The following is a 24,535-nucleotide window of genomic DNA, read 5'->3' as shown; positions in this document are numbered from 1 at the left end:
ATGAGTTTGCAGATTTGATGAAAAGCGAATTTTAGATGAGTATGATGGGAGAACTTGGATTCTTCCTTGGCCTTCAAATCAAGCAAACCAAAGATGGAATCAAGATCCATCAACAGAAATACCTCAAGGAGCTGTTGAAGAGGTATGGTCTGCAAGATAGCTAGTCCTATGAAACACCTATTCCAACTTCTACAAATTGAGCCTTGATGAGAATGGAAAGGATGTTGAGGGCACGCTATACAGAGGTATGATTGGCTCACTGCCTTACTTAACATCCAGTAGGCCAGATATAGTGTTTTCAGTAGGGTTGTGTGCGAGATTTCAAAGCAACCCTAAAGAATCTCACCTAAAGGCTGTTAAAAGGATTCTTAGATATCTCAATGGTACTGATGATTTGTGTTTGTGGTATCCAAAGGGCATCAGCATGAGCCTCATTGGATACACAGATGCTGACTTTGCTGGTTTTATTGTGGACAGGAAGAGTACTTCTAGAATGGCCCACTTCTTAGGTTCTTGTCTGATTTCATGGGTATCTAAGAAACAAAAGTCTTTAGCTCTATCCACAGCTGAATCTGAGTACATTGCTGCTGCTTTGTCCTGTGCTCAACTCTTGTGGATAAAGTCACAGCTAAAGGATTTTGGGATCTGTTTTGGAAGTGTTCCTATTTTATGTGATAACACAAGTGCAATCAATATTTCGAAAAATTCTGTCCAGCATTCTAAAATCAAGCATATTGAGATTAGGCATCATTTTCTAAGGGACAATGTTGAAAAAGGTAATGTTGAGTTGGAGTTTTGCAGGTCAGAAGATCAACTAGCTGACATATTTACAAAACCTTTGAGCAGAGAAGTGTTCATCAAGCTTCATACCTTGTTGGGTATGATTAAAATTAAACAATGAGCTCTTAGGTCTTGACTTGTCCCTTTGGCTAGTCAAATAATGTCATTTTGTGTACATATTTTTTCTTTTGTACATTTTTTTTCTTTTTGCTTTTTAGGGCTTACTAAGTTCTTATGCGATGTTGAACTGATCATCTTAGTACTTGGGTACTTAAGCATAAGTCTTAATAAAGGTAAGTTGGCACAGACCAGTTGCAGACCACTTGGGAACCAGACTCTTGAGGCGGTTATTTTCTGAATATTTTCAAATTTCAAATTTGGCAATTAAATGAAGTGATGGTTTTAATTAAGGCAACTGCAGTTTGCGAGGTTAATCATTACTTGCCATCTTAAATATAATCTTGCATGTGATCATACTTTCCTATTTCCTTCTTATTCTCTTTGATCACATACTTTCCTGATTTTTTTCTTCTCTGTTTATATTCTCTCGTTCCAACCCTAATTTCTCTTTCTACTTCCTTCTTTCTCGAATCCTTGAAACACAAATTGTTCAAGTTTTCTTTTCTGTTCTCAAGTGCTCAAAAACAGAGGGAATTCAGTCTCATCATGTCAAAAAGAAGAAGTACTAGGTTGGTCGAAAAGGAGGTTGAAGAATCTCCCGAAATTGCAACTAAGAAAGCAAAGGAAGTGGCTGAACCAGTGGAGGATCCGATGGTGGAGGAAGAGGTTGAAGAAGAGGAAGAAGAACCTTTAATACGAAGGAATTCCAAGAAGCCAGCAACCACAAAATCCACCACTACAAAAACAACTGCACCCAAATCCACCACAAAATATGCCACCACAAAAGCGGTTATTCTAAAATCAACCGCCAAAATCACCAAAACCGCCACTCCCAAAGTTACAAAAACCACCACTCCCAAAAAGCCTGTCACACCAAAATCAAAGGCTCTCTCACCAAAACCGGTTGAGGAGTCTAAGCCAGAGGAGTTGGAGAAGTTGGAGGAGTCAGAATCTGAAAAGGAGTCGGAGCATGTGGGTGAGTTTGAACCGGAAAATCAGGAGATGGAGGAAGAAGAAGTTGAGAAGGAGGAAGTTGTAATTGAAAAGGCAAAGAAGGTTGCCGCCAAGAAACCGCCATCAAAAGCGGTTAAGTCTGTTGAGAAGACGGTTACCAAACCCATCCCCACAAAACAGCAAATTAAAACCACCAAGCCCAAAATCTCTACCCCTAAAATCACACCCAAACTAGTGGAGAAATTAAAGAAGAAGGAAGGTGCTGATGTTGAGGGGGAAGTTCCTCAGAAGGAGGATGTTACTAGCAAGGGCACAAAGATAAAGACGGTTGCTAGGAAGGGTGCTGCTGTTGGTGAAGGGACAATTACGGAATCAGTTCATGCCACTTATGCCTTGGTGAAACAGTTGAGTGACCAGAACTAGATGATGCAGAATACGCTGAATAGTGTTACTCAACTTTGCACTGCTCTTCAAGAATACTACAGGAGGGTTGAGGTTCGCCTTGACAAAGCTGGTATTCAGGGTAGAGAGGATTCTGAGGCAAAGGAAGAGTCATCCCATGCTGCTGGTGATGAAGATGATGATAAACTGGTCTCCGAGGAGATAGAAGAAGAGGAGGAGGAAGAGCAAGGAGAAGAGGATGAGGAAGAAAATGCAGAAGATGCTTCAGAGAATCTTGAGGAGGAAGAAAATGATGGGACTGAAAACGACTCTGGAGCTGATTGATTTCCTCTCTTTTGTTCTTATTCTATTTTGCTGCTAACCCCTCTCTTTTCTTGAACTTTATATCTGGTTACCCTCCTTTCCCAAATTACAAAAACATTTGATCCTCTGTAATTTGGTCTACTACTGGTCTGTAATAACTATTATTTAGGACTTGTAGCTTTTGGTACTTTACAGGAACACTGGTAGCATCAGCATCCCTAGAATGTTGTTTGAGCTACCTACTTAGCATGAACTTCATATAATTGGTAGTTTTTCTACTTGTTATGTATTTGTTTGGTTCCTTGATCTATTTTAATGATGCTAAAAGGGGGAAGCAGGTGTGAAGTTCACCTACTCTTAGGGGGAAGTGTTAACCTGTGTGTGTTGCAACAACTAGAACAAGGCTGAGTGCCTTGTTAGAGGTGATAGACCAGAAATAGTCTAGAAGTGGGTGTATTCCAAGCACGTTACTTCTTTTCACCCTAATGACTTAGAAATAAGTCTGAAAAAATACTGATGTTCTTCTTGCGAATGCATGTTTCAGTCTAAGAGCTCTGAGTCTAATTAGTATTTGCCTATGGTACTTAGAAACTCTTTCTTAAACTGCTGTCAGTTAGTTGTGAACTGGTGTACTTGTAAATGATGCTTAAACTGCAAGAACAGTACGAGAACAGTGCCTTGAGTTCTTATCTTAAGAATTCAATTTGTTTGAAAAAGTTCCCAAAACTATTGATATTATTTGCAGGGGGAACTTCAGGGTTTGTCATCATCAAAAAGGGGGAATTTGTTAAGTTCCCTGTTTTGAGTTTTGAATGATGACAAACCACATTGAACTATTATATTGCATGCATGATTATGTTTACATGTGTAGGTGCCAAAGTACGAGTTCAATGGATAGAAAGACGAAGCTAGTAAAGCCAAGTCTTGAAGAATTGCATGAAGACCAAGATCAAGTTGTAGCATTTAGGTCTTAGATGCAATGTAAGTGGTATAAAGGTTTGGATGCACTATAAAGGTTTGAAACTAGAGAGATGAGCTAGTTGTGGATGACAAGAAACCTCGGTTACTTGTCATACACAACTACAAGTAAAACTTGGTTGATTGAAACAGTTTGGGAACAGATCTGAACCAGTCCTCAAAGTTTTACTTCATGCATCCGTATTTTAGGAAAGTTTACTTTCCGCGCAAAATTGATTTTCAAAATACACGGATGCATGGTTTGTTGTGTAAGCAAGATTTCTTAATTATGGTAAGTGTGTTATATGATATTATACTGAGTATATTTTCCTTGGAATAATTTCCATATTTCCGAGGAAAATATACTCTCATAATATCATGTAAACATTTACTTACCAAAGGCTTATTTAAGGAGTTTTGCTAGCACACAAACCTTAAGCTTTTGCACGCATATTTTTAAGAATACTCTAGGCAAAAGCACATCATCTCTTGAACTCTCAAATCTAAGCATAAACCCGAATACCACATAGATCTTAAATTACTCTCATTCTAAGCGTGTAAGGTTGTTGTTTTTGAGAGAACTGGTTGTATTTGAGCATTCTGTGAATTCAGTTTGCTGGGGGAAGTTGATCAGGGATCAACTTCATTTGAACCATCATAGTTGGTGGTTGAGTCGAACTTCCATAGGTGGAGGTTGGGGAATCATCTTGTGCATAGGTGCATATGTGATTGAGTGTAATTCTTTTGTTATTCTGAGTTGATTAATAAAAGAGTGAGTGAGTGGAGGACGTAGACTTATTAGAAGTCGAACCTTGTTAAATCCTTGTGTTGTTTATTCATTGCTTTCATTTCCGCTGCTAGAGAACTGTTCTCTTATTGTTCTTATTATAATCGAAAAAGTTACAACATTCGGACAAACACTCAATTCACCCCCCCCCCCTTGAGCGTCACTTGCACTTACAGTATCATTAATCTTAAGATTTTCAACTTTATCAGGGATTTTTGTTAAATTATGTGAACTGGATAGTTGAAAAGAAGTCATATTATGAGATCTAGAAGAATTAGTTTGAGAAAAATGAGAAAAATTAGAAGGAATTTGAGGGGAGATAGGAGAGAGATAAGATCTGAGAGATTGATCAGGAGGAGAAGTATTGTTAACAGTAAAAAAATTGATGAAGCAAGTAGAAGAAGAAGAGGTGGAAGAAGAAGGGGGGAAAGAAAAAGTGAAAGCAATGAAAACAAAGACAACTCTGTAAACAAAAGCACTGCTTTTTTTGCTTCTAAAGAAAGAGAAAAGCACCGCGATTCCTATCCCATTTTTGGACTGCTTTGCAAGAGGCATTTGGTTCGAAGTTGAAGCTGAGTACTGCATTTCATGCAGCTACCGATGGTCAGACTGAGAGAACTATTCAGACCTTTAAAGATATGCTTCGTGCTTGTGCCTTAGAATTTCAACAGTCTTGGGTCAAGTCTCTTAGCTTGGTGGAGTTTTCTTATAACAACAGTTATCAAGCTAGTATCCAAATGGCTCCTTGTGAGGCTCTCTATGGAAGGAAGCATCGTAGTCCTACTTGTTGGAGCGACATCAGTGACTCATTGATTTTGGGACTGGAGTTAATCAAGGATACAGTTGAGGAGGTGAAAGTAATTCAAGCAAAGATGAAGGCTGCTCATGATAGGCAGAAGTCGTATGTTCATTCGCGTCGGAAACCTATTTCATTTGAGGTGGAGGATAAGGTGCTTTTGAAGGTTTCTCCTATGAAAGGAGTGATGCGGTTTGGTCAAAAGGGTAAGTTGAGTCCGAAGTTCGTAGGTCCCTATGAGATTCTTGAAAGGATTGGGGAGGTCGCGTATCGTTTGGCTTTGCCGCCAGAGCTGTCGAAGGTTCATGATGTGTTTCATGTGTCGCAGTTGCGCAGGTATCGTAGTGATCCTTCGCATGTGATCCCTGTTGAGTCGGAGTCAGTTGAGCCGAATCTGACTTTTGAAGAGCGACCTGTTCGTATATTGGACCGTCAGAACCGTGCTCTTAGAAGGAAGGTGATTCCCTTGGTGAAAGTACTTTGGAGAAGTCAAAGGTACGAAGAAGCTACTTGGGAAACCGAAGAGTCAATGCAACTGAAATACTCGGAACTATTCGTTTCAGGTACTTTTTGTGCTCTTGTCTTGTTTGTGTGTTTTCTAAGTTTCGAGGACGAAACTTTATTTAAGGAGGGGAGATTGTGACAACCCATAATTTTGCTCCTAGTTTTTCGCAAAAGTTTCCCCTAAAACTATTATTTTCTCTAAATTAATTATTTTTATTTTATAATTTTGGGAGCCGAATTATTATTTTTATGGCGTGTTAATGTGTTTATTTCATTTATATTTATAATATAATTTATTAGAATTATTTTTATTATTAAGTATTTTCAAAGTTTAGGCGCGATTTAGGAATTAATCGTTTTATCGCGTAGCGGGCATTTGAAGCATGGACTCTTGTTGATTTGGGCCAAAAATTTTTATGGGTGTGTTGGGCTTGACAGCCGGCCAAGTGAAGGAAAAGGAGAGCCTCTCTTCTTTCTTTTCTTTTTATTTTTCCTTGTGACTCTTTGTTGCTTTGTAACTCCCATAACCCCCTAATAATTCTTCCTAAATAAACCTCTTTAAACCACCCTTTATCACTTCAAATTCTGATTAGAAAATCAGAACTCCTTCCTGCCATACTCTCAAAATTTTTCATTTCTACTCGTTAATTGTTCGTGAATTGTTCTTGTTGCCTTTTTCTTATACTTGGTGCTTGGGAATTTGAAGAAGGAGAGGATCACACACCTATATTGGGATTTTCCATGAATATTCAGCTCGCCTCCGACGATCCAGGTAACTAGTAGTTATCTTGGAACCATTGTGATTAGAGTATTATTCGGTATTAGATTACTACGCTAGGATTTATTTAAAATATTTTTGAATGAAATTATGGACTAAATTTGACATGAATATACTTGTTACATGATATGTGAATACTGTGTAGAGAAAAATAATTTTCGCATTGTTTTTGGTATTTATTTAATTTAATTGGTGTTTTGTGCGCTTTTGGCTAAATTGCAAAATAATTAGTGAACGAATGTTAAAATTGATGAAATTATTTTTCTTAGATCATGTTACATGCGTAGTATGTATTCCATGCCTTAGAATAATTCTTTCCTACTGTTTACTATTTTATTTAATTGATATATATGTTTTTGTAATTTCGTTTCTGTCAGTATATAATTCATGACAATTATTTATAAGGGCTTAAAAATTCATTTCTTTGAATATTATGTATTTTAGTGAATTTTTACATGTTATGTAAATTTTTGGTAATTTTTGGGCGTCTGTTTATATTTTTAATTTTTTATTTTGGCTTATTTGAGTAATCTGTATATTAACTGTTAAAAATACTTTTGGAGTCCTAAATTTATAAATAAAAATAGTACCATGTCAGAAAAGCCATTAGGGTCGTATTATAACTTTTGTGTGTTTTTACTGCTCAAAGTTATTAGTATAATAATTACTATTGTGTTTTTATTGCGAAATTGAGGATACACTTTTAAATTATTTAAGGGCTTGTAAATCGGAAATAATTCATAATTTATTATATTCTGGGTTGCTGATTTTCAGTAGTATGCAGTATGTATCATTGGGTAACCATATGTATATGTTTGATTTATGGAAGAAAATGATTAATTATTACTATTCTTTCAACGAATATGATTTAGAGTTAATTGGTGGTGTATTTTTTATTGAATTGTGGTTGCTGTGAATACTAGTATAATATCATTGATGATGTTTAGTGGTGTTAAAGTGTTTATTGTGGGAGATATCTATTGAAAACTTGTAAGTGATTTATTTTGAGGAATTATGAAGAACTGTTTTGATTAACTGTGGGTATAAGGCCGGGTGGCATCCCCTTTTTGATGAATATTTTATATGAATGATACTTGGATTATATGCATGATTGTATTTTGAGATAAGAACATCCGGTGGGATAAATGTAGTCCCCGGTGAAGAACATGCCAACCACCTGGTATGCGAACTAGGGGTACACCTGGGTTAATTGTTGTCGTCCGAGAGGTCAGGGAGTTCTGCGTGTTCTACCCTGCATCGGGAGTTTGGCCATTCTTAGACACAGGCAGTGGGGAGCGTAAGCCCATAGACTGACCTGGAGATTGCCATCTGACAAACCTTAGGAAGTGATTTTGGCCATTCATAGACACAGGCAGTGGGGAACGTAAGCCCATAGACTGACCTGGATATTGCGATCTGACAAACCTTAGGAAGTGATTTGCGAATCACTGGCGTTCGGTTTCTGACTCAATAACTTGTGAATTCTTGATTTATTATTATTTATATATACTAGAATTGTTTCACTCACTATATCATGTTTACTTATTGTTGATGATCACATGTTTTACCTATGAGCTTTATGGTTAGGTGCATGTTATTGATGTAATGATTGCATGATTTTCCTTTCTTAATAATTTAATTCTGAATCGTGCTTTGATCGCTATTGCTCTGGGAGAACTACTAATTACTCCCCACTGACTGTGGAATTATTTATTACATCCTTGTAGATGGAAATGACTGCTTGGGCTAGCAGAGTGAGAGTTTGTAGTGAGAAGAAGCTCCTAGTACTATTTTTGGTAGTTGAATTCTATGTAGACCATAGAGAGACTTACTTTTGGATAGCTTGCAAGGATATTTAGTTTTATCTAAGTTTTATCGGGAGACTTGCATGTCTCATAGTTTTTGGATAGATAATATGATATAATTGGGACATTTCTTTATTTTAGAACTATGATGTGATCTCGGATATTAATTCCCTTTTTAAGCTATGAAACTTTGGTTTGAGAAATTATCTTTAATTATTGTTTTAGAGTAGCATAACCGTCCCGACGTTATTTCCGCTAACGTCTTTTTTAGTACTTCTTGATTAGATATTGTTTAGTATCTTAGTAGTAGAAGGACGGGGTGTTACAGTTGGTATCAGAGCAAAGTTACCCGAGACCCTTACTTAGCCACTAAGAAACTCCTCGGAAATGTGTAGTTGAAGTAACTAGGATCATTAGAATCTTAGGCTTCAAGAAAAGTAGTGGTGAGAGGGTCACTTGGGTAGGAAACTACGGGAAAATATTTTTTCTTACTTTGATGTGATAAGTTGTTAATTTACAACTAATAATGTGTTCAGTAACGAATGTTTAACTTGTGTTTGTAGAATGCCGCCTCGAGGTATGGCTAGTGCTAGAAAAGAGGCTGTCCGGAAAAGGTGTCAAGCGCTTGTATCATAGCTATGGCTAATCGATCTTCTGCTCCGCCTAGTGGGCAATCTGACTTTGATCGGTTTGACCGTCACCGTCCGCCTACTTTTGACGGGACTTCTGATCCTGTTGTGCTAGAAGGGTGGATAAGGGAGATGGAGAAGCTGTTTGCTGCTACTGGATGCCCTGCTGTTGAAATGGTGTCTATTGGTACCTATTATCTGAAGATGGAAGCTGATAACTGGTGGAGTATTGTTCGTGCAAGCTGCATGGCTACACCGGGATTTGGATGGGATGAGTTTCGTGTTAAGTTGAAGGAGAGGTTTTATCCTGACGAGCTCCGTTGGCAGAAGCAGGAAGAGTTCTTAACTCTGTCTCATGGTACTCTGAGTGTGCAGGAGTACATTGATAAGTTCACCGAGCTTTCCCGATTTGCTACCACAATTGTACCTACTGAAGCTGAGCGAGTAAAAAGGTACATCAAGAAAATGGATCCTAGGGTGAGGACCCATGTTTTCAGTTCGGGTGCTTCGACTTTCCAGGGAGCCTATGAGATAGCTCTGAGTATTCATGCCTCTTTGAGAGAGGAAGATTCTACTAAGGCGGCTGCTGCTAAGAAGCCTGCTGTTACCTATGTTCAGTTCCCGGCCAAGAAGCCGAGGTATGAGCCGTCTGGTCGAGGGGGTTATCAACAGGGTTCTGAATCTAGTTATCGTCCGAGTTTTGATCCGAGCAAGTGTCGAATCTGTGGTAAGGCTGCTCATCCGGGGAAGAACTGTGATGGATCGACTGTCGTTTGTTTCTATTGCAAGGAAGTAGGGCACAAGTCTTTCTAGTGTTCTAAGAATCCTAGAGCTCCGTCTGCTGGTCCTGCTAAGCTAGTTAGTTCTTCTGCTCCTCCGAAGAACAGGATTTATGTGATGACGCAAGGTGAAGCCGATGTCCATCCTGATGTCATCTCTGGTACTTTTCTTGTAAATAATATCCCTGCTTTTGTTTTGTTTGATACTGATGCTACAGTGTCTTTTGTTGCTAGTTCCTTTGTTCGAAAAGCTAATCTTTCCTCTAGATCTCCTATTAAGTCCCTAATATCTCTTCCGTCTGGTGAGAATTATCCCTGTCATTCTGAGTTCAAGGGTGTGCCTGTTAGTATTCTAGGTTCTGAGTTGCCAGCCGATCTTAAGGAGTTTCCTATGTCAGAGTTTGATGTGATCCTTGGAATAGATTGGTTATTGAAGTATCATGCCTGCGTTCAGTGCCGTGATCAGAAGGTGCTGCTCCGAGATTCTAAGAGAAAAAGGATTTCTTATTCTGGTGTGGTAGTGAAGAAGGGTGTTAAGTGGGTTTCCACTCTGAGAATGCGGAAGATGCGTCAAAAAGGTGATGTGGTATACTTTTGCATGGTGAAGGATTTGTCATCTGAAGATCAGCTCGAGAGTATTCCGGTAGTTCGGGATTATCCTGATGGATTTCCTGAAGAGTTGTCAGGTATTCCTCCTGAAAGAGATGTAGAGTTCTGCATTGATTTAGTACCGGGTACTGCTCCTATATCCAAGGCTCCGTATAGAATGGCGTCGTCTGAATTACAAGAGGTGAAGACTCAATTGCAAGAGTTGATAGATAAGGTCTTCATAAGGCTTAGTGTTTCTCCTTGGGGTGCTCCTGTTCTGTTTGTCAAGAAGAAAGACGGGAGTATGCGTCTGTGCATCGATTACCGTGAGCTGTATAAGGTCACGATCAAGAATAAATATCCATTGCCTCGCATTGAAGATCTGTTTGATCAATTAAAAGGTGCTGGGGTATTTTCCAAGATCGATCTGAGATCCGGATATCATCAAATTCCTGTGAAGAAGGAGGATATTCCGAAGACTGCTTTTCGCACCAGGTATGGGCACTATGAATTTGAAGTGATGCCTTTTGGTCTCACGAATGCTCCTGCAATTTTCATGGATCAAATGAGTCGCTCTTTCCACGAGTACTTGGATACTTGTGTGGTTGTGTGTTATCGATGATATTCTCATTTACTCTAAGGATGAGAAGGAGCATGAGAAGCATTTGAGACTGGTGTTGGATGTTCTGTGCAAGCAAAAGTGGTTCGCAAAGCTGTCTAAGTGCGAGTTATGGCTGAAGGAAGTTGCTTTTCTAGGGCATGTAATCAACAAGGAAGGAGTCAAGGTGGATCCCGCTAAAATCAAGGTTGTTGTCGAGTGGCAGAATCCTAAGAATGTGACCGAGATTCGGAGTTTTCTGGGTCTGGCTGGTTATTATAGGAGGTTCGTACAAAATTTCCCCAAGATAGCTCAACCTCTGACTCTCTTGATGCGCAAGGATTGCAAGTTCATCTGGTCTGAGGATTGTGAAGGGGCATTTCTGAAGCTGAAAAAGAGTTTGACCTCTGCTCATGTTCTTATCCTGCCATCTGAGGACGTTGGGTATGAAGTGTTCAGTGATGCATCGAAGAATGGTCTGGGTTGTGTTTTGATGCAGCAAGGGAAAGTAATAGCCTATGGTTCGAGGCATATGAAGGTGCATGAGAGGAATTACCCGACCCATGATCTGGAATTAGCGGTTGTGGTGTTTGCACTAAAGATATGGTGACACTATCTGTATGGTGTTCCGTGTAAGGTGTATACTGACCACAAGAGCCTGAAGTACATCTTCACTTAGTGTGATCTTAACATAAGGCAGAGAAGGTGGCTTGAATTGATCAAGGATTATGATCTGACCTTGGATTACCAAGAGGGTAAGGCGAATAAAGTAGCGGATGCTTTGAGTCGCAAGAGTAAGCATTCATTAAACGTTGTTATGGTGGTGCCTCGTGAATTGTGTGAAGAGTTTCGCAAGCTTGATATCGAGGTTGTTCCTCAGGGTGATGTGTCTGCTTTGCTGGGTTCCATGAGTGCTGAGCCTGAGTTGTTCCAGGAGTTAAGAAGCAAGGAAAAAGGTGATCCGAAGCTAGAGAAGATCCGTGAAGCAAATATGCAAGGTCGTGCAGAGAATTTTGAGATCTGTGCTGATGATAGCTTGACGTTTATGGGGAGTTGGTGTGTGCTTAATGATGGTGAACTTAAGAGAAAGATTCTCGAGGAAGCTCATAGTACTCCTTATTCCGTTCATCCTGGGGGTGACAAGCTTTATAAGGATCTGAAGGCTAATTTTTGGTGGCCTGGTATGAAGAGAGAGATTGTCGAGTTCATGGCTAGGTGTTTGATCTGTCAGAAGGTGAAAATCGAGCATCAGACGCCTGGTGGTTTGTTGCAACCTTTGCCTATTCCTGCTTGGAAGTACGCCTCGATCTCGATGGATTTCGTGATGGGTTTGCCCAAAGCTGCTGGTGGATTGAATGTTGTGTGGGTGATTGTGGATCGGTTGACCAAAGTGGCTCGTTTTATTGCGATGAAGAACACTTGGTGTATGGAAGAGTTAGCTGAAGCTTTATGCTAATGAGATCATTCGTCTTCATGGGGTTCCCAAAGACATTGTCTCTGACCCTGATCCACGATTCCTATCCCATTTCTGGACTGCTTTGCAAGAGGCATTTGGTTCGAAGTTGAAGCTGAGTACTGCATTTCATGCAGCTACTGTAATCCCCCACATCTTTAAAGGATTTTCTTAAATATATTAAAGTATTTATTTAATTATATTTAAATCCAAATGAGTTTGGAAATGGTTTGACTTTTAAAAAGGGTTGACTATTTTTAAAAGTCAACTAAAAATATTTTGCATGACTTAATAAAATTGAAAATGTTTTAATTAAGCATATCTTAATAAAAGCTTTAAACATAAAAAATATTTATTTAAAAAGAAGTTTAATCGAATCGAAACTCCTAAAAGGATAAAAAGAAAAAGAGTCATATTGATGATTAAAGTCCTAAGTTGATCATCTTTTTAGTCATCAATAAATTTTAAATCTTATCTCTTTCCTAAATTCTAATCTTATCTCTTTTCCTAAACCAAAAAGGATTAGTCTTTTTGTAAATATCCTAAAACCCAATTATTTTATCCAACCCAATTATTTTCTTCAAAAATCACGTCCTTCATACTTCTCCCTCACTCGACATTTTCTCTCTCCTCCTTCTTTGTGCGTGAGTTCATCGTTTTCTCTCAAAAATCGTTTTCTTCTTCGCTAAGTAACGTTTCTTGTTGAACAAGAAACGTCACAAATATTTTCTTGAAGCCAAAATCTTGCTGCCGCCATCCTTGCTGCTGCCCTTCAGTCCGGCGCTGCCCTTCCTCCTCCGATTTCGGTTGTTTTCTTTACTTCTCCCTTAAGATTCCATTAAAGTCCTAATTTTTATTGTTATTTTATTACTATTTACATGATATGATTTGAGTTATTATTTATTATGAAGAAATTAGTTTCGGTCCTCATATGTATAAAAGAAAAAAATTTCAGATTTATTATTTTTAGTTTTAATCATGAAAGATATGATTTTTAGGGTTTTAAATCACTAGAAACCGTATATTTAGAGTATGAATATGAATTTTGGTTGAAATACGATTTTTATATACATTTAAAATATTTTCAGAAAGTTTAGAAAATTTTATAAATGCTGGAAATTCAGAAAGTTAGTATTTTAAGGCTTTTAATGATTTTTAATCACTAGAATATTTGTACTATACTAGGGATTAAAAATAACGAGATTTTAAAATTATAAAAACGATTTTAAAGACGTTTAAAAGGTTTGGGACGTTTTAAAGTTGCTGTATTTTTTTAGTTCAAGTATTTACTTGATTATTTTATTGTTGTAGGCGGAGAATTTATAGTAGGGGACTTTTAGAACATAAAAGTGGCCTACCGTTGCGTTTATACAAGGTACGTACATAGTCTACGTGCTATATGGTTAGAAACATGCTTTAGGGATGTTTTTATTTTGTAGTATTATGTATAGGACCTTGTTGTTCATATATATGATTTACTGAAATTGCTTTACATGTTACTTGCCTGTGTGCTACATGTAAACTGAGAATATGTATAAGTAAGATTGTTTGTATGGAAGTTTGATGCAAGCAGATAAGTTTAGTTTTGGTATTAATTCGTGAGTGAATTAATGTAAGTAAATTGGAATCATGTGTTACATAGATTCTTTGAGATTATTTATTTATCTTATAAGAACCGTGGATCTTATTTGGTAATTATGAGTTATACCTAGATAAAGGTACAGTTTACTGTTGGCTAGGTTCAACAGGCAAGTTAGCAAAGAATAAAAGAAGTTAAAAGAGTCTTGAATGATAAGTTGTGAACTTGTTAATTCTAAGATAAAAAGGAGTTTTGTGATTTATGTGATTATTAGTTATATATGTTGTGTGCTTGGTTGGTGTCAACACAAGTATAAAATGAATGCAACGTAAAGTGAAACGAGATAGGTTATAGACTTTAGACTGGTGCACGTCTAGAGTTGGACACTAAGGGTTGGGATACATAGTCCGCCGTGATATGTATTTTCCTAGGATTGGATTGATCACCTTCCTTTTTAGCTCAAAGGTTCTTCGATATCGCAGGTCAATTGGAATATGTGGTAGCTCCCATATCTCCTACTTCAGTATAGACAACTCGTCCCATAACTATTCCATTTAAAGAAGAAATAAAAGTTTAGAGTCTAGTTCAGTAAGAGTCATCTGCAGTTTGTTATATGCTTATTCTTATTTATGTTGTAGTATCATGTTTAGGATTATTTATGCCTGATATGTAGTACTCAGCTTTGCTGATTACGTGCGTGTTTGTGTGTGTGATCATGGCTTTGCCTATTGATCCTGTGGTGATCTTTCTGGTGAGCAGAGTCAGTATTGCATTGATATTACAGGTTTGCAGATGCATTGCATTGGGAATCTGGAATGGAGAGGCTTATACTTAGTATAGTTGAAGTTGTTTTCGTAGGACATCTTTACTTAAGTTTGAGATTTTTAGTTGGTGTGCTTTAGTTTCGAAACAGTTGTCATTTATTTCATAAGTTTAATAAAGTTGATTTTATTTTAGTAATTGTTTTCCGCTGCAAAATTCTGAGTAAGCCGAAACGTTTCACACGGGCGATAATGCCTGGGTAATTCTCTAGATTTGTTATAAAAGTATTTTCTAGAAAGAGAGAATTATCGGGGTGTTACAAAGTGGTATCTGGGAGCTTTAGGTTAGTTTAAGACTTATAGGCGCCTAACTAACTAGCTTATTAAGTGACTTTAGTTTTAAGTTACCTAGCTTATGGGTTATTTGAAGGAAACCTTAGTATGCTCCTACGTTTCATTTCGAAAAGTGAGACAAAAATATTTTGAGGATCAAAATTTTTTTTTTAAAGAACCGAAATTTTTCGGAAATTGAGGTTCGAAATTTGTGTTTTTCGAAAGGTTGAGGAGTCCGAAAAAAAAAAAAAATTCGAAAAACGTGCTGAGTCCGAAAAAAAAAAAAAATTTCGAGTAACATTTTTTTTTCGAGTAACCTGGGAGTCCAAATTTTTTCGAAAAATTATTTTAGGCACAAAAGTAATGTATTTGTAAAAAGTGTCTGCATTATTTTTCATGCCTTTAAGGTTTATAGCATGACATTGTGAGAATGGGTAGTATAAGAAGGGCATATAGGATAGAAATATTATATGCCTGCATTGAAAAATTAGTTCAGCATCATCATTATTTTCTTCCCTGCAAATAAGTGCATTATTATTTTTCTTCCCTGCTAACGATGCATGAATGTTTTTCTTCTCTGCTAATTGTTACATCCTTCTTGCATGTTAAGGTGTTATATTTTACATGCCTTTGTTTTGTGTACCCTTTGATTTTTGGTGGGAACACGCTAGGAAGAGTGCTAAACCATTATGGTTTATTTGTTGTAGATCCCTAACCATGTCTGCCAGACAAGTTAATAGAATTGTCAGGCAAGTTAATAGAGTAGGAACATCATAACCCAATTATATTGAGTGATGATGAGAATGTTCGATGTCATGAGCCTCGAAGTTATAGTTACATTAGCCTGGAGATCAGTATGCATTATGGTTAAAAGTAGGCATCCCTGTTAGTGATATATGAAGTAATTCAAGAGTTTGATTGTACTAGAGTGCAAACTTGAAAGGACATCTACAATGTTATTTGGAGACTTTATCTGAGCGATGTGAGTGTTTTAGAGATGGATGAAATGGACATCAATCCAAAAGTATTTGAAGATCTACTAGATCTAGGAACTCAAGTTATTATTATTATTATTATAGTGAAGACTTTGGAGACTTTGGAGATGAAATGTTACTCCGTATAAAGGAAATAAGGATATGAATGATAATGTAACTCTATAGAGTATTTATTTATGCTTTAAGATTAGTTGTTGGAAAGTAGTCAAGCTATAATGGTTTAAATTTTCTTATTAAGTATTCTTTATATTATTGAGGAATAAGTTGGTTTTTTTGGATTGGGAAAATATTCTTATTATCGATTGAGGAATAGAATTATTATTTCTTTATATGAGTGAGTAAGAATTTATTCTAGACACGTGATGGGAATATTTTTTTTATTATTATTCTTTTGATCATGTGATTATATTCTTGCTTGCTTGTTTCTACTTGCACGTTGATGTGAATATATTTTACATGAACGATTATGTGATTATTAGAGAACACTTCATGTTGGAACTTAGTGGAATTGTTTGTTGATGCGATCTTTAATGATCAAATCAAGTGTTGCCTTATTAGATGGACATGTAAGTTATGCTGGAACTCAAAGTAAAGTTACGTTAGATTTCAGTCGCGAAGAAGAGCGTCAAACAGTAATGATGCCTTAGCATCTGCTATTCGCCTGTTGGCAAAGAATTTGACTCGAAAAATTAAAGTTCAGTGTCCCGATTCTGCTGGGACATGTTGGAGAGACTAGCTAAGAATAAACCGTCGTACCTTAAGGGGTAAGCTGACTTTATCCTCTTAGAGAGTCGGATTAGTGAGTTTGAAAAGATTTTGAGGTCGTGAACTGTCCTGAGAGTGTTAAAGTAGGTCAAGTTATACTGTATCCGAAAGATTAGACCGACTTATGATGTAAAGAGAATGAGACTAGACTCAGTATTATGAAAGAGTTTATTTTGGAATCCTTTATTGTCTCTTTAAGAGAAAAGTTTTACCCTGCTTTTATGAGAAAGAAAGGGCCCAAGAGTTTACAAAACTTAGGATGAGAAGTATGACTATCTCTAAGTATTATAGCAAGTTCTAGCATTGTCTAGATTTCCATTTGAGGTAATGACCATTGAGGAGTTAAAGGCTCGGTGATTTGAGCAAGGTTTGATTTAGGAAATTCAATTGGGCTTAGTAGATTTTGAAGTGATTGACTTGTCTATTAGTATTTCTATTGGAGAAATCATAAGGTATACCAAGTTGTTTAGAAATCTGCCTTTGAAGATAGGAGGCTTTGTATTTCCATCTGACTTAATAGAATTCAATTTGGGAGACCTAGATGTGATTCTTGGGATGAACTAGTTAAGTCTTTATAAGGCCAATATCGATTGTGAGATTCAAAAGGATGTGAGTAAAGAAGTAAAAGTGAAGCTTGAGGATGTTCCAATTGTGAATGAGTTTATGGACGTATTTCCGAGTGAAATTTCAGGTATGCCGCCTGCAAGAGCCGTTGAGTTTACCATAGACTTAGTTCCTGGAACTGCACCTATATCTAAGGCACCTTATAGAATGGCACCTCCTGAGATGAGTGAGTTAAAGACACAATTGCAAGAACTTTTAGATAAAGGTTATATCAGACCTAGTGCATCGCCTTGGGGAGCTCCTGTTTTGTTCGTGAAGAAAAAGGATGGGAGTATGAGATATGTATAGACTATAGGGAGTTGAATAATGTTACCATCAAAGACAAGTACCCTTTGCCTAGAATAGATGACCTATTCGATCAACTAATGGAGCGAGTGTGTTCTCGAAGATTGACTTACGTTCAGGATATCATCAATTGAGGGTAGCTGATAAGGATGTACCTAAGACTGCCTTTAGAACGCGTTATGGTCACTACGAGTTCACTGTAATGCCATTTGGGTTAACCAATGCTCCTGCTATATTTATGGACTTGATGAATAGAATCTTTCATGAGTTTTTAGATAAGTTCGTAGTGGTTTTCATTGATGACATTTTGATATATTCGAGGAATGAAACCGAGCATGATGAACATTTGAGGATTATCTTGGAAACCTTGAGGAAGAACCAACTATATGCCAAGTTCTCTAAGTGTGAGTTTCGTTTGGAGAAAGTAGCATTCTTGGGTCATTTTGTGTCTAAGGAAGGAGTCTCTGTAGATCCTGCTAAGATTCAAGCTGTGAGTGAGTGGCCAACTCCAAAGAGTGTGACTGACATTAGAAGTTTCTTGGGTTTAGCTGGCTATTATAGGAGATTTGTGAGGGATTTCTCGAAGATAGCGAGACCTATGACTAATTTAATGAAAAAGGAGTCCAAGTTCGAGTGGAATGAGAAGTGTGAGGAAGCTTTCCAGATCTTAAAGGATCGTTTAACCACTGCACCTGTCTTAACCCTACCTGATGGGAATGAGGGATTTGAGGTCTATAGTGATGCTTCGAAGAATGGTTTGGGTTGTGTATTGCAACAGAATGGTAAGGTAATAGCTTATGCATCGCGTCAACTGAAACCTTATGAGGCTAATTACCCTACCCATGATCTAGAGTTAGCTGCCATAGTGTTTGCATTGAAGATTTGGAGACATTATCTTTATGGGGCAACTTGCAAGATATTCACAGACCATAAGAGCTTGAAGTACATATTTACCCAAAAAGACTTGAATATGAGGCAAAGAAGATGGCTAGAGTTGATTAAGGATTATGATCTAGACATCCAGTATCATGAGGGGAAGCAAATGTGGTTGCTGACGCCTTGAGTCGGAAATCGAGTCATAGCTTGAGTGCTTTGATAGTCCCTGAGGAGTGTTTGTAGAGATATGCAAAGGTTGAACCTAGAAATTTTAAATCCTGGGGAAAGAGGCTAGACTTAGTAATCTTTCTTTGGGAGTGTCAGTTTTCGATGAGATCATTGAGGGTCAAGTGGGGATGAGCATCTAGATAAGATAAAGAGAAAATGAAGCAAGGTAAGGAAGTAGACTTCAAGATTCATGATGATGGGAGTCTAAGGTTTAAAGGGAGATGGTGTGTACCACAGAAGTGCAATGACCTTAAGAGACGTCTTATGGATGAGGGGCATAATACTCCGTATTCTGTGCACCCTGGGGGTGACAAGTTGTATAAGGATCTTAAGGTGATATATTGGTGGCCGAACATGAAGCGAAAGTAGCTGAGTATGTGTCTAAGTGTCTAACCTGTCAGAAAGTGAAGATAGACCATAAGAGGCCCATGGGGAAAGTCCAACCACTAGAGGTTCCTGGATGGAAGTGGGATTCGATTTCTATGGACTTTGTGACTGCCTTACCCAAGTCGAGGAGTGGAAATGATACCATTTGGGTTATAGTGGATAGACTGACCAAGTCCGCTGTTTTCATACCTATTAAGGAGACATGGAAGAAGAAGCAACTCGCTACAACCTATATCAAGCATGTAGTAGATTGCACGGAGTCCAAAGGACATTATTTCGGATCGTGACTCTAGATTTCTATCTAAGTTTTGGAAGAAGGTCAATCAAACCTTGGGACAACATTAAAGATGAGTACCGCCTTTCACCCTGCGACCGATGGTCAGACTGAGAGGACTAACCAAACTATGGAGGATATGTTGCGAGCTTGTGCTATAGATTTTCAAGGAAGTTGGGAGGACCAATTAGATTTGATTGAGTTCTCTTACAATAATAGTTACCATGCGAGTAACAGATGGCACCTTTTGAGGCGTTATATGGACGGAAGTGTAGAAGTCCCATTTGCTGGAATGTATAGTGAGAATGTAGTTTTGGGGACAGAATTCATTGAGGAGACCGTCAAGAACGTTAGATTGATTCAGGCTCGAATTCAAGCTGCGCAAGATAGGCAGAAGAGTTATGCAGACTTAAAACGGCGCGAAGATGAGTTCGCTGTAGGTGATAAAGTATTCCTGAAAGTATCACCCACCAAAGGCGTTATGAGATTTGGGAAAAAGGGCAAGCTGAGTGCTAAATATGTAGGCCCATATGAGATTTTGGAGCGCATTGGGAAAGTAGCTTATAGATTGGCATTGCCAATGGATTTGAAAAGATGCATGATGTGTTTCATATATCCCAATTGAAGCGCTATATCCCTGATGAGCGCCATGTGTTAGAGCCTGAACGAGTCAGATAGATAGTAGCCTCACTTATGAGGAAAGACCTGTCAAGATTCTCGACAGGAAAGTGCGTAGTACGCGTAACAAGGATGTTCATATTGTCAAAGTTCTTTGGTCTAACCACGAGTCAGAAGAGGCAACGTGGGAAGCCGAAGAGGATATGAAGAAAAAGTATCCAGACCTATTCCTTGAGGTGAGTTACGAGGGCGTAACTCGTTTTCTTTAAGGGGGGTAGAATGCGATAAATTTCGCGCTTTTTGTCTATTTTTATGAGATTTTCATGTATATGTATGCCTATGTTGGGCAATTTGCACATGTTAGTGCAAAAGAAGTAGAGTCTCCGCATAAGAAAAGTGTTCATAAGTAACACAAGTGTTTTAAAAATGGGAAAGTGCACGAGAGCACTACCTTTCTTCAAAATTTTCGAAATGATGAGTTCAAACTTTCGAAAGCACGAGGGTTTTGTGTTAAGTTTCGGGACGAAACTTCTTTTAAGGGGGGTAGACTGTAATCCCCCACATTTTTAAAGGATTTTCATAAATATATTAAGTATTTATGTAATTATATTTAAATCCAAATGAGTTTGGAAAATGATTTGACTTTTAAAAAGGGTTGACTATTTTTAAAAGTCAACTAAAAATATTTTCATACTTAATAAATTGAAATGTTTTAATTAAGCATGTTTAATAAAAGTTTAAGATTAAAAATATTATTTAAAAGAAGTTAATGGAATCGAAACTCCAAAAGGATAAAAAGGAAAGAGTCTATTTGATGATTAAAGTCCTAAGTGTCATCTTTTAGTCATCAAATAATTTTAAATCTTATCTCTTTTCCTAAATTCTAATCTTATCTCTTTTCCTAACCAAAAGGATTAGCCTTTTGTAAATATCCTAAAACCCAATTTTTATCCCACCAATTATTTTCTTCAATTCACGTCCTTCATACTTCTCCCTCACTCGACATTTTCTCTCTCCTCTTCTTTGTGCGTGAGTTCATCTTTTTCTCTCAAAAATCGTTTTCTTCTTCGCTAAGTAACGTTTCTTGTTGAACAAGAAACGTCACAAATATTTCTTGAAGCCAAAACTTGCTGCCGCCTCCTTGCTGCTGCCTTCAGTCCGGCGCTGCCTTCCTCCTTTATTTGGTTGTTTTCTTTACTTCTCCTTAAGATTCCATTAAAGTCTAATTTTATTGTTATTTTTATTTACTATTTACATGATTATGATTTGAGTTATCATTTATTATGAAGAATATATTTTCGATTCATATGTATAAAAGAAAAAAAAATTCAGATTTATTATTTTTAGTTTTAATCATGAAAGATATGGTTTTTAGGGTTTTAAATCACTAGGAACGTATATTTAGAGTATGAATATGAATTTTGATTGAATACGATTTTTATATCATTTAAAATATTTTCAGAAGTTTAGAAAATTTTATAAATGCTGGAAAGTCATAAAGTTAGTATTTTAAGGTTTTTAATGATTTTTAATCACTTGAATAGTTGTACTATACTAGGGATTAAAAATAACGAGAGTTAAATTATAAAAACGATTTTTAAAGAGAAAAAGGTTTGGGACGTTTTAAAGTTGCTGTATTTTTTTTAGTTCAAGTATTTACTTGATTATTTTATTGTTTTAGGCGGAGAATTCATAGTAGGGGACTTTTAGACATAAAAGTGGCCTACCGTTGCGTTTATACAAGGTACGTACATAGTCTACGTGCTATATGGTTAGAAACATGCTTAGGGATTTTTTATTTTGTAGTATCATGTATAGGACCTTGTTGTTCATATATATGATTTACTGAAATTGCTTTACATGTTACTTGCCTGTGTGCTACATGTAAACTAAGAATATGTATAAGTAAGATTGTTTGTATGGAAGTTTGATGCAAGCAGATAAGTTTAGTTTGGTATTAATTCGTGAGTGAATTAATGTAAGTAAATTGGAATCATGTGTTACATAGATTCTTTGAGATTATTTATTTATCTTATAAGAACCGTGGATCTTATTTGGTAATTATGAGTTATACCTAATAAAGGTACAGTTTACTGTTGGCTAGGTTCAACAGGCAAGTTAGAAAGAATAAAAGAAGTTAAAAGAGTCTTGAATGATAAGTTGTGAACTTGTTAATTCTAAGATAAAAAGGAGTTTTGTGATTTATGTGATTATTAGTTATATATGTTGTTGTGCTTGGTTGGTGTCAACACAAGTATAAAATGAATGCAACGTAAAGTGAAACGAGATAGGTTATAGACTTTAGACTGGTGCACGTCTAGAGTTGGACACTAAGGGTTGGGATACATAGTCCGCCGTGATATGTATTTTCCTAGGATTGGATTGATCACCTTTCCTTTTTAGCTCAAAGGTTCCTCGATATCGCAGGTCATTTGGATATGTGGTACTCCATATCTCCTACTTCAGTATAGACAACTCGTCCCATAACTATTCCATTAAAGAAGAAATAAAAGTTTAGAGTCTAGTTCAGTAAGAGTCATCTGCAGTTTGTTATATGCTTATTATTATTTATGTTGTAGTATCATGTTTAGGATTATTTATGCCTGATATGTAGTACTCAGCTTTGCTGATTACGTGCGTGTTTGTGTGTGTGATCATGGCTTTGCCTATTGATCCTGTGGTGATCTTTCTGGTGAGCAGAGTCAGTATTGCATTGATATTACAGGTTTGCAGATGCATTGCATTGGGAATCTGGAATGGAGAGGCTTATACTTAGTATAGTTGAAGTTGTTTTCGTAGGGACATCTTTACTTAAGTTTGAGATTTTTAGTTGGTGTGCTTTAGTTTCGAAACAGTTGTCATTTATTTCATAAGTTTAATAAAGTTGATTTTATTTTAGTAATTGTTTTCCGCTGCAAAATTCTGAGTAAGCCGAAACGTTTTCACACGGGCGATAATGCCTGGGTAATTCTCTAGATTTGTTATAAAAGTATTTTCTAGAAAGAGAGAATTATCGGGGTGTTACAGCTATCGATGGTCAGACTGAGAGAACTATTCAGACCTTGGAAGATATGCTTCGTGCTTGTGCCTTAGAATTTCAACAGTCTTGGGTCAAGTCTCTTAGCTTGGTGGAGTTTTCTTATAACAACAGTTATCAAGCTAGTATCCAAATGGCTCCGTATGAGGCTCTCTATGGAAGGAAGATGTGTAGTCCTACTTGTTGGAGCGACATTGACTCATTGATTTTGGGCCGGAGTTAATCAGGATACAGTTGAGGAGGTGAAAGTAATTCAAGCAAGATGAAGGCTGCTCAAGATAGATAGAAGTCGTATGTTATTCGCGTCGGAAACCTATTTCTTTGAGGTGGAGGATAAGGTGCTTTGAAGGTTTCTCCTATGAAAGGAGTGATGCGGTTTGGTCAAAAGGGTAAGTTGAGTCCGAAGTTCGTAGGTCCTATGAGATTCTTGAAAGGATTGGGGAGGTCGCGTATCGTTTGGCTTTGCCGCCGAGCTGTCGAAGGTTCATGATGTGTTTCATGTGTCGCAGTTGCGCAGGTATCATAGTGTGATCCTTCGCATGTGATCCCTGTTGAGTCGGTGTCAGTTGAGCCGAATCTGACTTTTGAAGAGCGACCTGTTCGTATATTGGACCGTCAGAACCGTGCTCTTAGAAGGAAGGTGATTCCCTTGGTGAAAGTACTTTGCAGAAGTCAAAAGTACGAAGAAGCTACTTGGGAAACCGAAGAGTCAATGCACTGAAATACCCGGAACTATTCGTTTCAGGTACTTTTTGTGCTCTTGTCTGTTTGTGTGTTTTCTAAGTTTCGAGGACGAAACTTTATTTAAGGAGGGGAGATTGTGACAACCCATAATTTTGCTCCTAGTTTTTCGCAAAAGTTTCCCCTAGAACTATTATTTTCTCTAAATTAATTATTTTTATTTTATAATTTTGGGAGCCAAATTATTGTTTTTTATTTTTATGGCAATGTGTTTATTTCATTTATATTTATCATATAATTTATTACAATTATTTTTATTATTAAGTATTTTCAAAATTTAGGCGCGATTTAGGAATTAATCGTTTTATCGCGTAGCGGGCTTTTGAAGCATGGACTCTTGTTGATTTGGGCCAAAATTTTTTGGGTGTGTTGGGCTTGACAGCCGGCCAAGTGAAGGAAAAGGAGAGCCTCTTTCTTTCTTTTCTTTTTATTTTTCCTTGTGACTCTTTGTTGCTTTGTAACTCCCATAACCCCCTAATGATTCTTCCTAATTAAACCTCTTATTTTCACCCTTTATCACTTCAAATTCTGAATAGAAAATCAGAACTCCTTGCTGCCATACTCCAAGTAATTCGGCCACCATCATCATCTTCTTCATTCTCTCAAAATTTTTCATTTCTACTCCTTGTTAATTGTTCGTGAATTGTTCTTGTTGCCTTTTTCTTATACTTGGTGCTTGGGAATTTGAAGAAGGAGAGGATCACACGCCTATATTGGGATTTTCCAGAAATATTCAGCTCGCCTCCGACGATCCAGGTAACTAGTAGTTATCTTAGAACCATAGTGATTAGAGTATTAT

The 24,535-nt window shown here is 37.2% G+C and overlaps 1 protein-coding gene across 1 annotated transcript; it reads left to right on the top strand.

Annotated features, from left to right (window-relative positions):
* Window positions 1-8,824: 8,824 nt before the first annotated feature.
* Window positions 8,825-9,628, top strand: LOC104893521 (uncharacterized). Its single transcript, XM_010679637.1, has one exon. It carries the CDS (start codon window positions 8,825-8,827, stop codon window positions 9,626-9,628), a length of 804 nt encoding a protein of 267 aa, XP_010677939.1.
* The last annotated feature ends 14,907 nt before the right edge of the window (window positions 9,629-24,535 follow it).

Source organism: Beta vulgaris, chromosome 5, assembly GCF_026745355.1.
Source record: "Beta vulgaris subsp. vulgaris cultivar EL10 chromosome 5, EL10.2, whole genome shotgun sequence".
NCBI lineage: Eukaryota > Viridiplantae > Streptophyta > Magnoliopsida > Caryophyllales > Amaranthaceae > Beta > Beta vulgaris.
Note: the sequence above shows the minus strand (reverse complement) of the source record. Positions and strands in the feature narration are given on the sequence as shown.